This window comes from Enoplosus armatus, chromosome 13 (genome assembly GCF_043641665.1).
Source record: "Enoplosus armatus isolate fEnoArm2 chromosome 13, fEnoArm2.hap1, whole genome shotgun sequence".
Lineage (NCBI taxonomy): Eukaryota > Metazoa > Chordata > Actinopteri > Centrarchiformes > Enoplosidae > Enoplosus > Enoplosus armatus.
In genome coordinates this window covers 19,098,364-19,111,952 of record NC_092192.1, presented here as the reverse complement: position 1 = coordinate 19,111,952, position 13,589 = coordinate 19,098,364, and the positions used below count along the sequence as shown (strand labels likewise).

The following is a 13,589-nucleotide window of genomic DNA, read 5'->3' as shown; positions in this document are numbered from 1 at the left end:
TCTCATTCAAAGCAGATCATAGAGGACCATGGCCACTCCGACAGCAGAGTCCGCGTTTTGTCCGTAAACCACCGGCTGAGGGAACGCCTTCTCCACCTCCTGCTTTAGCACCTCATTGCGGGCGATGGCGCTCCCACTGGCCACAATCCTGCTGACCCCTGCCTGCTGCAGACGCTCAGCGGGCATCATGGAGGTGATGTTGTCCAGGACTCCGCGGCACAGCGCCCTGGTCAAATGACCCAGGGAGAGATTGGTAGTGGAGATGTTGGTCACTTGACCCAGGCAGAGAGGGTTGTGTCTCTCTCCAAGGATGGTAGGACTCACCCTCAGGTCACTCGTTTCCTGATTCAGGGCGCAACGAATCAGCTTCTCATATAAGCACGAATCACTCAACTCTGCGCCTGTGAGGGATGAAGAGGAGCCATTTAACATTTGGATGAAACACATTTACTGGCAATGATCTATGAGTCATTTTGGCATCAATTTACTGTGATCAATCAAATGAACAATGAAATTGCCTCTGGGCTGCCATTGATGCTGCTTTCAATTTTAGGCCAGAGCAGTTTAGTGGTTGATCTGCAAGTGTGTTTTTAAGTACAGCTGGTGTTTGAAATGCATCACGCAGATTACAGTCATTTTGCATCTACACGGCCCTGTTTTAATAGTTTTGGAGAGGCGGCATTTATCATTTAAATGTGTGCCGATTGGCTCGGTACACATCTAACCAGGCTGACTCACTTCTTGCGTGGTTATTTCCAGAATTAAAGTTTGAACATGACCAAGAGTCTTCAGCCATGCTTGCAGCTCTATGCGCTGCTTTGAGCAAAATGCTAACGTCAGCATGCTAACATGCAATCAATCCAATAGCTGTTGAGAAACTTAACACAAAACCACATATGTCGACCTCATGTTGGCGTTAAAGTAAAAATCTCAGGGGGTCTCCAAAGTAATTAGCGTTCATCATCTGTGAACCATGAATGTCTACACCAAAATATCACGGCGATCCGTCCCAAGAGTTGACGTGATATTTTAGTCTGGAACAAACCCCTTGCCATGCCAACCCCTTGAACCATGCTACTAGCGTGGCTAAAACTACATACCAAGCTCCTTCATCCAGGCAGTGAGCATCTCCACAAAAGTGGCCAGTACATTCCCTCCGTTGAGTGAAGCTGCCACCGCCAAGTACAAGTTGTCAAAGTAAGGGAAGTAGGAGATGGAGGAGGCCGGCTCAGGAGAATCTGGAGGTCTGAAGTCAGCTGGCATGGAGAAGGTCAGCTGGGCCGACGTGCTTATGTTGAGAACTGCGAAATTCGGAGAAAGGTACAAACTGTCATCAAAGACTGACTGTGGGATTACACATGGTGCATAATGCAATTGTTTTGAAGATATGGGTATTTACTGCTGTATACTTTCTTTATTCTAGAGTATTGTTGTATTTTTATTCAAATATGTTAAACTCTGGTTAATAGCACTTGGTATTTTTACATAAATGCAGCATAAGTGAAATTATTCTCATATTTCCATCTAAATGTTTTCATTACGAAAACCTAAGAGAGTTAACTATAGTCAATTGAAGCATTATCACTAGAGTCTTTTATCTCAAGTGCATGAACTGTCACAGAGTAACGCTGCATTAAGTGTGATCCTAGCCTGAGAGGGATGGCTGGACTTCCTGTTTCACCTGCATCTGTCCGCGCGCTCATGCAGGAGTAGACAGAGCATTGGAAGTCTCCCAGGGCGCCCCCTACTGGCGTGCCAGCGGGGATGCCATGCCAGGCAGCGCACGTCTGTCCCACCAAGCCACCAGATGGCGAACACTGAGGAAGCAGGCGCAAAGGGAAGCCGGCACCCTTCAGACTAGAGCATGCACACACACACACAGTTTCTTGTTAAGTAGGTTACGCTTAACAACTCTGACACTGCAAGCTTGTAATGAAGTGCACAATGTGTTTAGTGGTTTAACACCAAGCGTGCACAAACAACAGAACATTTCATGCATTTAGTACTTGAACTTGAACACTCGCTCTGCCAACTCTAGCACAGAACTGAGGTGTTATTAAAACAGGATGTTCTGCGCTTCACATACATGTCTATGTTCCACTGGTTGGAGGAAGTGTTGAAGAAGCCCCAGCTGGCTGCATTCTGAGGGGTCATCACACACCCGTCTAAACCACACAGCATGGACACCACATAGTCCTGGATGGTACCCGCAACTGTGAAGTCCTCAAGGAACTCGGGCCTGCAGTGAAAGCACACGTCTTTTCACTTCAGTTCACTTTCGTACATGACAAAACCAAGTGGTGCAGTGGGCTCTACAATTGTATTCTGACCTGTGTTTCATGAGCCAGAAGATTGTTGCACAGCCAAATCCCGCGGCTACGCTGAGATGTGAGTCTGGTTTTGGAAGTGAGGACAGGAAGTTACTGCTGCAGCGCCCATCCTGCCAGGTGATCAGCTGACTGGTGTCCCTGGCAGTGAAGAAGTCCCTGTTGGACCAATCACAACCTGCGAGGGGGTGAGAGACACGGACGAAATACAGCAGACAAAATAAGTTAAATCTGACTCAGTGGTTTTGTTTGGATGCAAAAACATCCCAGTAGATGTTCTATGATTACAAACCTACTTTCATATCAGGTTTTGGATACAACCAGCAGAGGGCAACATAGTTATAATAACTCCTCTTTTCTGTTTAAAAGAGGAGTTATTAGAAGAAATCCTCCTGATTTCAGTGTACTGTTTGAACAGACTGGGCAATCAATGTAATTGTAACTAGTGAATGTTTTTCTAAAGCCTGTGGTCTGATTAAACATTATGGGAACTGTTGTCCAAATCAAAGACAAGTCTCTAAAGACAGACGGGATAATAAAGAGTCATACACTGTACGTATCCGATTTTTCTTAACTTTATCTAGAAGAATCACACTTATTACAGTAACAAAGTACATAGAGAAACTTGTTTGCTTCGGTTGTAACACTTTCTGAACAACACATTCAAAATTTCCTAGATGAAATTGGGTTTTTTTTTATACTTCACCTGCATAAGTACATATTCCGGTTGGAATTACAAGTGTTTTGCAGATTTTTCTACATTTTGGGGGCCAGGACCATCAGACCAACTTGCTCTGAAAATAATCTCTCTTTACTATCTCTCGCTATTTCCTCTCTAATTCATTTGAAGTGTAAAATGTTTTATTATTATTTTTTAAATCAAAGAATGAAGAAGTTTCTTCACTGCTCAAACTGTTCAAACTGCTCATGTATCACAGCCGTTGTTACACAATTGACCACACGTGTTATGAAATGCATATACATGCATTCAGGCAGGCAGGTAGAAGTAGTCTCACCGCTCTTTGCTTTCCAGAATAAAACCCCGTGCATCTGCCCGGACAGCCCGATGCTGCTGACATGCTGCAGTTTGTCTCCGGGCAGCAGGCCGATGCACCGGTTCAGAGTGCCTATGATCCGGCCAGTATCCTGCTCTTTCGCCTGCGTGTCGTGGAAACACAGCCAGGTTACACGCGAGACAAACACACAGCAGTGAGTTAATATTACTGAGCTGCAACGTAAGTGGTGTGGCACGCGAGCGCACTCACCTTTATCCCGCTATTGTCGATTATATCAGACGTAGTTGGCAATGTCTGACTCGCAGCCACCGATCTGGAGCCAGTTTCTAATAAAACGGCTTTTACCGACGTGGTTCCCACGTCTACACCCAGGATATAGGTCGACATTACTCCTGATGGCATGGTGTGCTTTGTAACTCAGCTGTAGTACGACATCATCGCGACAAGGCAAAGGCAACGCTGAGGCGTTGGAGGCAAAGTAAGAAGCCGGAAAATTGTGTTTTTAGCTTTGTAAATACTCCCAACCGATGTGTTCCATTATCGCATTATTAAAATAGTGGGGGAAAATCATGTTAAAAAGTCTGAGCAAGAAATCAACATCATAATTGTTGAGTTATTGACTTACTGGCCTTAACTTTGAAGGTCATTATAACGCCATTACTATCTAATTAAATTTTCACTGATGATACACAACGACTTGTCAAACAATAGTGTCTATAATGATGTAACTAAATAAACACTGCCTGCATTTCATTTAGGGGTCCGTTTCAGAAAGCGGGTTAAACGAGTTTTCTCTAAAGCGGCTTTCTGAAACAGGGTGACACCTATACCTAGAAGGGAAGGTCATTTTCCATATTATAAATTGGGAATTTCCTACTCTGTAAAGCACTAGGAACGCACCACATCGTCGGCCCCCTCTGATTTATGCGCTGTTCCCACAATGCTCTGCGAAGGAGCATGGCTGACTTGTCTAGGAGTGTCATCCAGACGAGAATGAATGTGCTGTTACCGTGTCACATCAGCTGACATTCTTTAAAAACAATCTAATATTCAAGCGAAGTTACTCTTACAGGTGATGCTTTTTGTAATCGCGCTGTGAGGAGTCGACGAGTCCCTGTGTTTATTTCCGGTGAGAGTCTGTCATCAGTTACCGTCAGCTAGCACCCTGGAGAGCTAGCTAATAATGCTAGCACGTTAGCCCATTTTTTAAAGATAAGAATGTTAAAATAAAGCAATTTAACGTGCAGTTACATTACCTAAAGTCATGCAGTATTGTTTAGTTTAATTATGAGGCTACAATGACTAGAGTCTCGTCCGCTTTTCTCTTTTTGGTGTCTTATGTGCCTGTTTCTGTCACCAGAGCAAGGCTTTAAATGTAGGTATTAGCTTCTTTGCTTTATTGTGGTCAGTAGCTAAGCTAACATCGCCCAAGGCTGACTGACAGCTTTTCTTTTTGTCTTTGTCACTCCATATTAGGGGGCTTTTTTGATTTTGTCCTCTTTTTCTCGTAGTGGTTAATCTGCTGAAATGTATAATGAATGCATTACGGTAACCTTAGACCTATCGATATCTGTAAAGCCGGTACAAATTAGTTTTTCTAATGTAGTCATGGCCTTGCTTAGTATTGGTGGACTAAGCACTGAGACAATGTAAAAATAACCCCCTGTCAGTCTAAGTCATTGTATTATTAATATTACTGATACAGTAATGCGTAAGCAGATTCTTTCATGTAACTTGTTGAGGTGGAGTTGAGTTTAACGACGTTATTTTCTGTTGGGTTGTTCAGTCTGTATCAAACCATCACATTTCATTATCTCACAGGTTTTGTGAAAGTAAAAACTACAATATTTGCCTCCGAGTTGTAGTGAAGTATACATTACCATTCATTTAAGTGTTTGAAAACTACTTATGTACAGTATTTGAGTAAATGTATCTGTGTTGTATTGTAAACATGTCTGAATCTCTCCTGGATCAGCAGCACCTACCTGTGACCTGCTGACCAGAGCCAAGATGGCAGGAGTTGTAGCCAAGCGCGAGGGACCACAGTTCATCAGTGAAGTAGCTGTGAGGGGCAACGCAGCCGTGCTGGACTACTGCCGCACCTCTGTATCCGCTCTGTCCGGAGCAACAGCTGGCATCCTCGGACTGACTGGACTGTATGGCTTTATTTTCTATGTCCTCTCTGCATTCCTCCTCTCCCTGCTGCTCATTCTCAAGGCAGGAAGGAGGTGGAACAAATGCTTTAAATCGCGGCGGCTGCTCTTCACTGGGGGCCTTGTCGGAGGTCTTTTCACTTACGTCCTGTTCTGGACTTTCCTCTACGGAATGGTGCATGTGTACTAAAATAATCTCCCACAAACAACTCTGAATTAATCCCATCTAATATTTCGTAAATCAATAATAGTGTCTGCCCTGCTGTTTGTAGATAAGCCTTTAGTGAAAAACTTGAGATTTTTCCATTTTTGAACAGTTGATTAAACAGACGATGTGTCAGTAATTATAGCATGCAGAATAAACTGTCCTCTTATCCTTCCTGGTCCACACTTAGCAGTGACTATGAACTTATTTCACCTTTAACTCCTGCTCTGTGCTCAGTATCACCCGTACCAGGATAAGAGCAGTTATAATAATGTAGATTGTAGTGTAACATAGATCAAAGCATATTACATCCTAACAAGGTGTAAGCCCTTGGCATCGCATTTCATGTATAATACTATGATTAAATTATAACAAATCTGATTACTGATTGTAATAAATATCTCTGTGCAACTTGTTTGTATACATTATTCATCGGCTTGCCAGACAGTGTCATATGTTGACATGAAATCAACATGACAAGTAAATTTGTTTCCATTCAATACATAGAAACAGGAAGAACAAACAGGAGGGAGGAAGGAGTACATGCACTTCAACATCTTGCACCATTCATTAACAATCAGCCAGTACATAAGCAGTGAACTTGTCCACTCACATCACGACTGCATTCCACAGCTTCACAAGTACATTATATTGTGCATAAGATTGTTTTGAAGCCATTGCATGGCCGGTGTCAACGTCACAATCAGCACAGCCATCTCAACATAAAGGAGGAAACGCATAGGCAGTGTTTAACAGTACACTCAAATTCCTGTCACAACACAGGTACATGATGCATCCAGCTGAAATACCAACAATTAAGACCATTCACACATTTTCTTTGATTTCATTTTTTTCTCTTTGAATCCATGCTCACAAAAAATTTATCTAATGACAGACATTTCACTTAGAAGCTAGTTTGCAGACTGATTTAGCAGAAATCTTTTTACGTTTTATTTATTGACAATGTTTATTTTGCCTAATCCAGACTTATATTTGAGGTCCACAGTGAAATATTGGCATAATATGCATTTTTCAATTTTCAAAGAATTTATAATGTCTTATTTTTGATGTGTTATTTATATTTTTATAACTTAGTCCTTAAAATGGCAAAAATAAAGACTTATGCTTAATTAGTCTGATCAACAGCTAAAAAAGTATTGATTTTTATAACATGAAACAAAGACAATTCATTCTTTGCATTTGTCAAGCAGTAACTGGCAAATTTTTGGTAATTTCTTTTAAGTCTTAGATGAACCACTCTAGTAATAGCAACATTATCACAGTACTTTTTCATATCATTATTTATGGACCTGTTGTAATCTCCCACATACCTTTGGATCCTGACCCAGCCACTGACAACCACCTTTCTGTGTATTTCGACATCAGCATCCTGGCCCACTTGCAGAGCATTAACATTTCTCTGGGCCAACGTATCTCCAGTCAGGGCAAGCACCACTCAAGCTAGTGACATGCCAGCAGTCAGTCCCAGTAGGTGAGAAGTGGACATCAGTCCGACTTTTGCTTCAACCTCTTGCAACCTAACTGAGACCACTGCAGGTGATTTGTCTTGCGCTGCCTGCAGACTTAATTGTGCGAGGAGAAAGTGATGTGATGCCTTTGCTCTGCACCTTGGGGAGAGACAAGGGCAGAGTATCGCTGTCCAGTGTTGCGTGGAATGGTGGGACCCCGTTTGTCCACAGGCAGCTGCCTCTCTACAGTGGGAGAAGACCCCATAGTGGGTTCAGTGTCCTCTGGGTTTGTGATGGAGTTGGCGGCCCCTTTCTCTGCAGCTGGTTTCCTGGATCTCCTCTCCCGGTGTCCTGCCTTCCCATCCTTCTGTTTGGTCCGGTCTTTCCTATTACGTATAGTATGAGAGAGATGTGCCGGTGAATGTGGTGATCAAGGTTTGGACAACTTAAAAGGCGCCATCATCAAGTTTGTGTAAATACAGTTAGTCATACTTGAAGTTGATGATTTCAAATTTCCTCTCTCGGTAGAAGGAGCTTGTGTTCATCATGTACAGAAGTATCATATCACATGCGAAGGCTCCCTGAAAGAAAAAAGAAAATCAAGTGGATTTTCACAAGCTGCAGAGAATCCTTATTTCCGTTACTGGTGATCATCCATCACCCTCTAGTGGCACTGCAATATGCACACACCAATTATCCTCTGACGCATCAACATCATATTTTAGTAAATTACTCACTGCACCCAGCAGAGCAACGCCCGAACCAATGGTAATTATTGTTGGAACAATACTGAATTTCCCAGCCTGCAAAACAATAACAGGCAGTCACTGCACGTCTATTACCAGAATGATGTTCTTCCTTTAGAAAAAAACAGCTCATATCACTGCTGTACCTGGCCATTGATCATTATATCGAAGCGAATCCCATACACTTTGTACAAAGTGCGGTAGGTTTCCCCATTTTCATCCTTGTAATACCGGGCATATCTGGAGGGGAAACAATCAGTTGAATCAAACAGGTCAGGCACAGAGAGTAGAGTGGAGGCTGAGGGCTGACAGATTTATTTCTTGTTAAATGCCTGAGAGGACATACCTGAAGTTGTATCCTGATGTGACCGAGCTGTTCAAGTTCATGTCCAAACGGGTGAAGCTGTAGTGTGGATTACACTGTGAGGAGTCCTTATCCAGGTCACAGATCCACTCGATAAGAATACCAACAGACCCACCCTGACGGACAAAAACAGACACTTTGCTATACTGACACACATCATGTTTGTTTCTTTTAGACTCTAAACTCTAGTTCAGGTCTTGTTACCCGTCGTCCTTTAAAGACCTGTTGCAGTGTGTTGCAGTAGCAGAACAGTTAGCCCTCCCTCTTCACCCTCATAATCTCCTCAAGACATCTGCCATCATCATCAGTAATCAGTAATGAAGACAGGCTTTTGTTCTGATTCCTTTCAACATGGCTGCCACCCATTCTTGTCAATAATAGGTAAGATTGCAAGTTCCAGTGTGTTTTTCTACAGTTGCAATCACAAGCAGTTAAAATGCATTTCCATCATTCATAAAAGTGATGGTCTATTATGGTTTATTATCAAATTACAGTGAGGAAGCCAGGAACTGAAATCACTCCCACACACAGTCTTAATTGGCACATTATTACACTTTGTACCTTAACAGCCATGTCCTGGAAGTCATGTCCAGTCCAGCTGACCAGCTCTCCGAGACGGAAGATGGGGCAGTACGGATGGTTCTCACTGTCGTAGGAGCATCTTTTCAGGTATCTGTCATCAGCGGTTTCAAGGACGTTGGACCTAAGAGGTCACAGCAGAGACGAAACACGTCATATGTCAGTTTTCAGGATCTATGGAAAGTAATTGTTTTCACATTAAACATCAAATGTTGAGGAGTTTGATCATGGAACCCAGAAAAAAAACACCTTCTTAAGTTAAAAGATGAAAATCACCAAAGTTGGACTTATCAGGTTTTCACATATGGCAGCAGAAACAGAGTAAGACTCAACCTAACTTCTCATATTGGCTTTGACTGAACTGTAAGCTTAGATATATAGAAGTCGTCAAGATTGGCAGTACTTGATATCTAACCTTGACTGAATGAGTTTTATTATGTTGCTCGAAGGTTTTCCTCTACACACACACACACACCGACAGCAGCACGAACAGGATGTGTATGTCAATCAACCCGCACCATTACACCCTCTGGCTCTAAGAGTGTAACCGGATGTGCCATACTGTAAGACGCAGTGGAGTGTTGCCAGCCATTTCGAGTACCACCCATTATGAGGGATTTATATTACCAGCCCATTAAGCATGAGCATATCATAGATTTGTGAGGAAACATACGAGAGATGGCTGCGTAATTAGAATAAGAGCCTGACTGATGAATTAGCAGTGGCTCGTGGCATCTCTCTGCTTTCCTGCAGGACTTGAACAGACAACAGCGGAGAGGTCGGCAACACGGCTCACCGGGCTAGCCCCCATCTGATCTGACACCTGTCCAGGGCAAGGCCCGCTGTCAAGGACGTCTCCGATGACTGTTTCACCGTCTCACTGAGTGAAATGCACAGGCAGGTATAAATAGAAGGCTCTCTGCACCCTAAAGCTATTTCAAGCAGCCATTGGAACATGTATACCCCTCAGCTTACTCTCCCAGCTATGTCACCATGCCTTGAAACCATAGGCACAGCAGCAGTCAGCACCACTTACGGCCACTTACTTGGAGAATTCAAACTTTGGAAACCTGATGAAGTTCTTGATGTAGATGGTGAAGTTTTCTGCTTCACTCAGTAAGGGCTCTCTGGAAATGAAAGAGACAGGCAGCTGTGTGAAAAAAAAAAAAAAAAAAACAACAAGTGGAGCTGACAGGCTGCGTCAGTAATAAATAGAACCTGTGAAATATCTCGGTCCCTGTGAGGGATCAGAGTGAGTGTCAGTGTAGTAGCACAAAATGGCACATTTCCAAAGTTCTGCAAGAGAGGAAGGGTCTCACGTGGGTCTCTTGCTGTATTCAACAGGACACCAGGCGTGAATCTGACAGGTCCCAGTGCTGTTTAAACACAAGCCGGTCTTGATTCCTGATGGAGAGAGCAAAAGATTCTTGGCTGGGTGGAGCATAAAGAGAGTTTATTCCAAAATAAGACAAATTGGAGTACTTTCGGTATTGTGCGTACTGTTGTGTGATGAATCATGAATAATATGTGTGAATTAGAGAATATTGTTGAGATAAAAACATATAAAAGAGTCATTTAAATGTCATAACTTTGTGATAGCATCGAGTTGAAAGTAGTGGCCAAACCATGACATTAGTATATAAGAAAGACCACACCTGTAAAATGAGATGCAACTATTATTTCTTCATCATACAGAACACATTGTTAGTGACCTATATCAAAGATCTAAAGCTATGAATATATGGTGAATATATAATTGAGGCTAAAAGCTAAAAACCATTTTCACATGACTGCAGCACAACAAATGATCCTCACCATGGCCAGCTATTACAGTCTCCCCCTCCATGCAGTCATCATCACTTTGACATCGTCCATTCGGCACCTTGAAACTCTGTGAGACAGAATAAACGCTGCTGGATACAGTGTAACTGCAGTCATTTTAAGATCTTAGGTTGGGAGAAAAACACATTTAAAAGTGCTAATAATGAAATTCCTCTGTATGCTCACCTCAGCACACATCCCCAGCCTCTGATTGGGGGTCTCTATGTAATTTGTTACTATGAAGAACACCTGCTCACCCTACAAAATAAAATTAGATCCAGGCTGTGAGATCGAGAAGCAAAAGGTTAAACAAATTACACTTCCGAGAAGTTCACTATTGATAAATCTGTTGAGACAGAAACCGAGGCTAACGACATCCACTAAAGCAGACGCTCAATAGCCTCATAATCTAGACAGATAGATAGATAGATTGATTGATTGATTGATTGATTGGCTGACTCACATTGGGGGGTATGACGTAATCCTCAGCACTCCACAGGTGAAGCCCCGTCTCCGAGCTGTTGGTCAGTGTGACACCTTTGAGCTTGGTGATGACTGAGGTCTGGATGGCCTCTTCTCTCTCCTGGTAACCTTTCTTCACCACAAACACCCACCTGAGACATTCATCCAAACGCCAGAAGTCACTGTGTTTTAGAGCCTTACGCTGAATACGTTTAACAATATCATTCTCTTTTTTTGGGGGGGGCTTTTTTTCATCATGTCAGCATAGGTGCTGTATAGCATTTGTGATCTCATGTTAAGTGCGTTCACCAGCATGTGTCAGATAAAAGGAGTAATGTCAACGTGTCAATACACATGAACTATTTTGCATCTGCAGGTGACAGCAGCGTCTGAGGAAAATGCACTAAAAGACCTCAAAGTCTCAGACCTGACATGACAATAAAGCTGAGCGGCCCCCTCTCTGAGCCACAGCACACATGCCACAGAGCCAAATGCGATTACAGAACCACCCTGCAGCCACTAAATTCGTCATATAACAAACAAGTGCGTTTTAAAGGTCAAACCAGATGCCATTAACCCTTAACCATACTGCCACAGTCACCTGCTCAGCTTTTCATCATTTCTCCCACATACATCAGCGTGACATCACGCAGTGAGGGGTGGGAGAGGAGAACTCCCTGCCTCTACAGCAATTTCAGACATTAATGAATTCACCAACACCAACCCTTCCCGGGACACAGCAAGTTTTAACAACAGGCAGATCTCTTCGTCGCGGCCTCTTTAACAACAGGAACAAAGTCCACACACTTTTGACAAGCTCAACTATTTTTAACTGTGTGGAATCACTTTCTAAAAGGTTACTTTATTCCAGGCATTAAAAGGGGGCCGCGCGCTGCACCTCACCCGATTATGTATCCCAGCACGGCCAGCTGGTAGAGTCGAAATAATATCCCGATCTTCCTGTTCTCGGCGATGACATATTTCTCTGTCTTGTAGTTGAGGAGAGAGACGAAGAAGACTCCCCAGCCCGCCATTCCTCCCGCACGGCAAACCCGAGTGAGACAGCAGCGCCCAGCCTCCCAGCTGATATATACAACTGCTGCGCTGGTCACGCAGCGGGCAGAGCCACCGGGAGAGGGGCTGCGGGGCAGCCAACCCCGTCTGCTCCGAAAGGCCACCGCGAAACACGTGGAGGAAATGTTGATATCATGCTTGGTTTTTATATCAAATACATTTTCTCTGACATCAAACTTTGAAGCCTCACAAAACTTTGGGGGAACGTAATGGTACTAGTGACAGATCACTCACAGATCTGCAAATCCACAGTGAGTTTCTAATGTGTGCTACTCTAAAAATAAGGTTACAGCTATTATTTTTTACTGGGGGGGGGGGGCAATGCTACATGCTGTGCCGTGCAAAGGTGGGGGGTTGGGGGTTGGCCATGTAGATAAATCTGCATCACACATATATATTCTTCTTTGTGTAGTATACCCACATGTTATGATCACCGTGTGTTAATGGCAGCAGACAGCTGTGCAGAAACATCTGGTAATATTGTCCCATCTAATGGTATAGCATTAGCACGGGAAGGGGATAGCTGACCCCCCCCCCCCATCTCACTGACCAGGATGAAATATGGTGGAAGTGTCATCCTACTTTTTTAAAGAATCAAAAATATATTTTAAAAACAAAATCCTGTTTAAGGGTTTGTGGATGTATTATTCTGCTGTGTTCAAGTATGAAAACTATGGTACATCTGAGGTATTTGCCATAGCAAATGACACATTTCCAACTAAATAATAGGCTATGAGGGAAAATGGACACAGCTCCAGTAGTGAGAGTGAGGCTGCAGGTTATCTGTACATCACCAGGCACATTTGTGCAAAATTTACACTGGTGATTTACACATTATCGCACCCACAATGGACAGGTTTTCTTTAAAAAAGGGATCAAAAGTGATGCAGCAGAACCAAAGATATGGGTTTTCACTCATTCTTTTTCCTTGTCAAAACCTGGTGCCTACATTACCTACAGGGCCACTTGACCACGGACAGTTCAGTCAGAGATTCAGGTGTGTTGTGCTAGTAGTGGCTAATGTAGCCTCGAGCCATTAGCCCCCCCCCCCCCCCAGACCCACACAGGCTTTATACAACTTTTTCAAATATGCAGTAGTACTCCCTGAAACCTGTAAACAGACTTTGATGTGTAAAATTGGTGCAGTTCCCCTGAGGAAGGCACACATTATGCACATCACATAGCCTGTGCATTTCTGTGCATCTGTCACACCTCCCATATTTTTTTTATGTATCTTGTATGTATGTTGTAATAGCTTTTATTTTACTACATATATTTATCCTCAGTATATTTTCACAGCATATATAATTTATTTAACCTTTTCCTTTCTGGTCCAATAAATTGTCATCCACTGGTATTCTTCAACATATGAT

General features: G+C 43.1%; 3 protein-coding genes across 5 annotated transcripts; 1 reads left to right on the top strand and 2 right to left on the bottom strand.

Annotated features, from left to right (window-relative positions):
• Positions 1–6: 6 nt before the first annotated feature.
• On the bottom strand, positions 7–3,730 carry shpk (sedoheptulokinase). 2 transcript variants are annotated; one of them, XM_070917996.1, is made up of 7 exons: positions 3,563–3,730; positions 3,344–3,485; positions 2,331–2,505; positions 2,087–2,239; positions 1,682–1,857; positions 1,101–1,301; positions 7–401 (listed from the first exon to the last, which is right to left on the bottom strand). In XM_070917996.1, the coding sequence occupies exons 1-7, from the start codon at positions 3,728–3,730 to the stop codon at positions 7–9; spliced, it is 1,410 nt and encodes a 469-aa protein (XP_070774097.1). The 2 variants fall into 2 exon arrangements, with proteins under 2 accessions (XP_070774097.1, XP_070774098.1); XM_070917997.1 differs by having other exon boundaries at positions 3,593–3,730.
• Positions 3,731–4,318: 588 nt separating this feature from the next.
• Positions 4,319–6,112, top strand: emc6 (ER membrane protein complex subunit 6). 2 transcript variants are annotated; one of them, XM_070917779.1, is made up of 2 exons: positions 4,319–4,472; positions 5,322–6,112. In XM_070917779.1, exon 2 carries the CDS (start codon positions 5,354–5,356, stop codon positions 5,684–5,686), a length of 333 nt encoding a protein of 110 aa, XP_070773880.1. In that variant the 5' UTR covers positions 4,319–4,472; positions 5,322–5,353; the 3' UTR covers positions 5,687–6,112. The 2 variants fall into 2 exon arrangements, with proteins under 2 accessions (XP_070773880.1, XP_070773879.1); XM_070917778.1 differs by having other exon boundaries at positions 5,319–6,112.
• Positions 6,113–7,285: 1,173 nt separating this feature from the next.
• Positions 7,286–12,278, bottom strand: p2rx5 (purinergic receptor P2X, ligand-gated ion channel, 5). The gene is made up of 12 exons (XM_070917930.1): positions 12,046–12,278; positions 11,144–11,294; positions 10,867–10,938; positions 10,675–10,750; positions 10,179–10,290; positions 9,906–9,986; positions 8,842–8,983; positions 8,263–8,396; positions 8,063–8,156; positions 7,908–7,973; positions 7,663–7,751; positions 7,286–7,556 (listed from the first exon to the last, which is right to left on the bottom strand). The coding sequence occupies exons 1-12, from the start codon at positions 12,174–12,176 to the stop codon at positions 7,286–7,288; spliced, it is 1,419 nt and encodes a 472-aa protein (XP_070774031.1). The 5' UTR covers positions 12,177–12,278.
• Between the last annotated feature and the right edge of the window lie 1,311 nt (positions 12,279–13,589).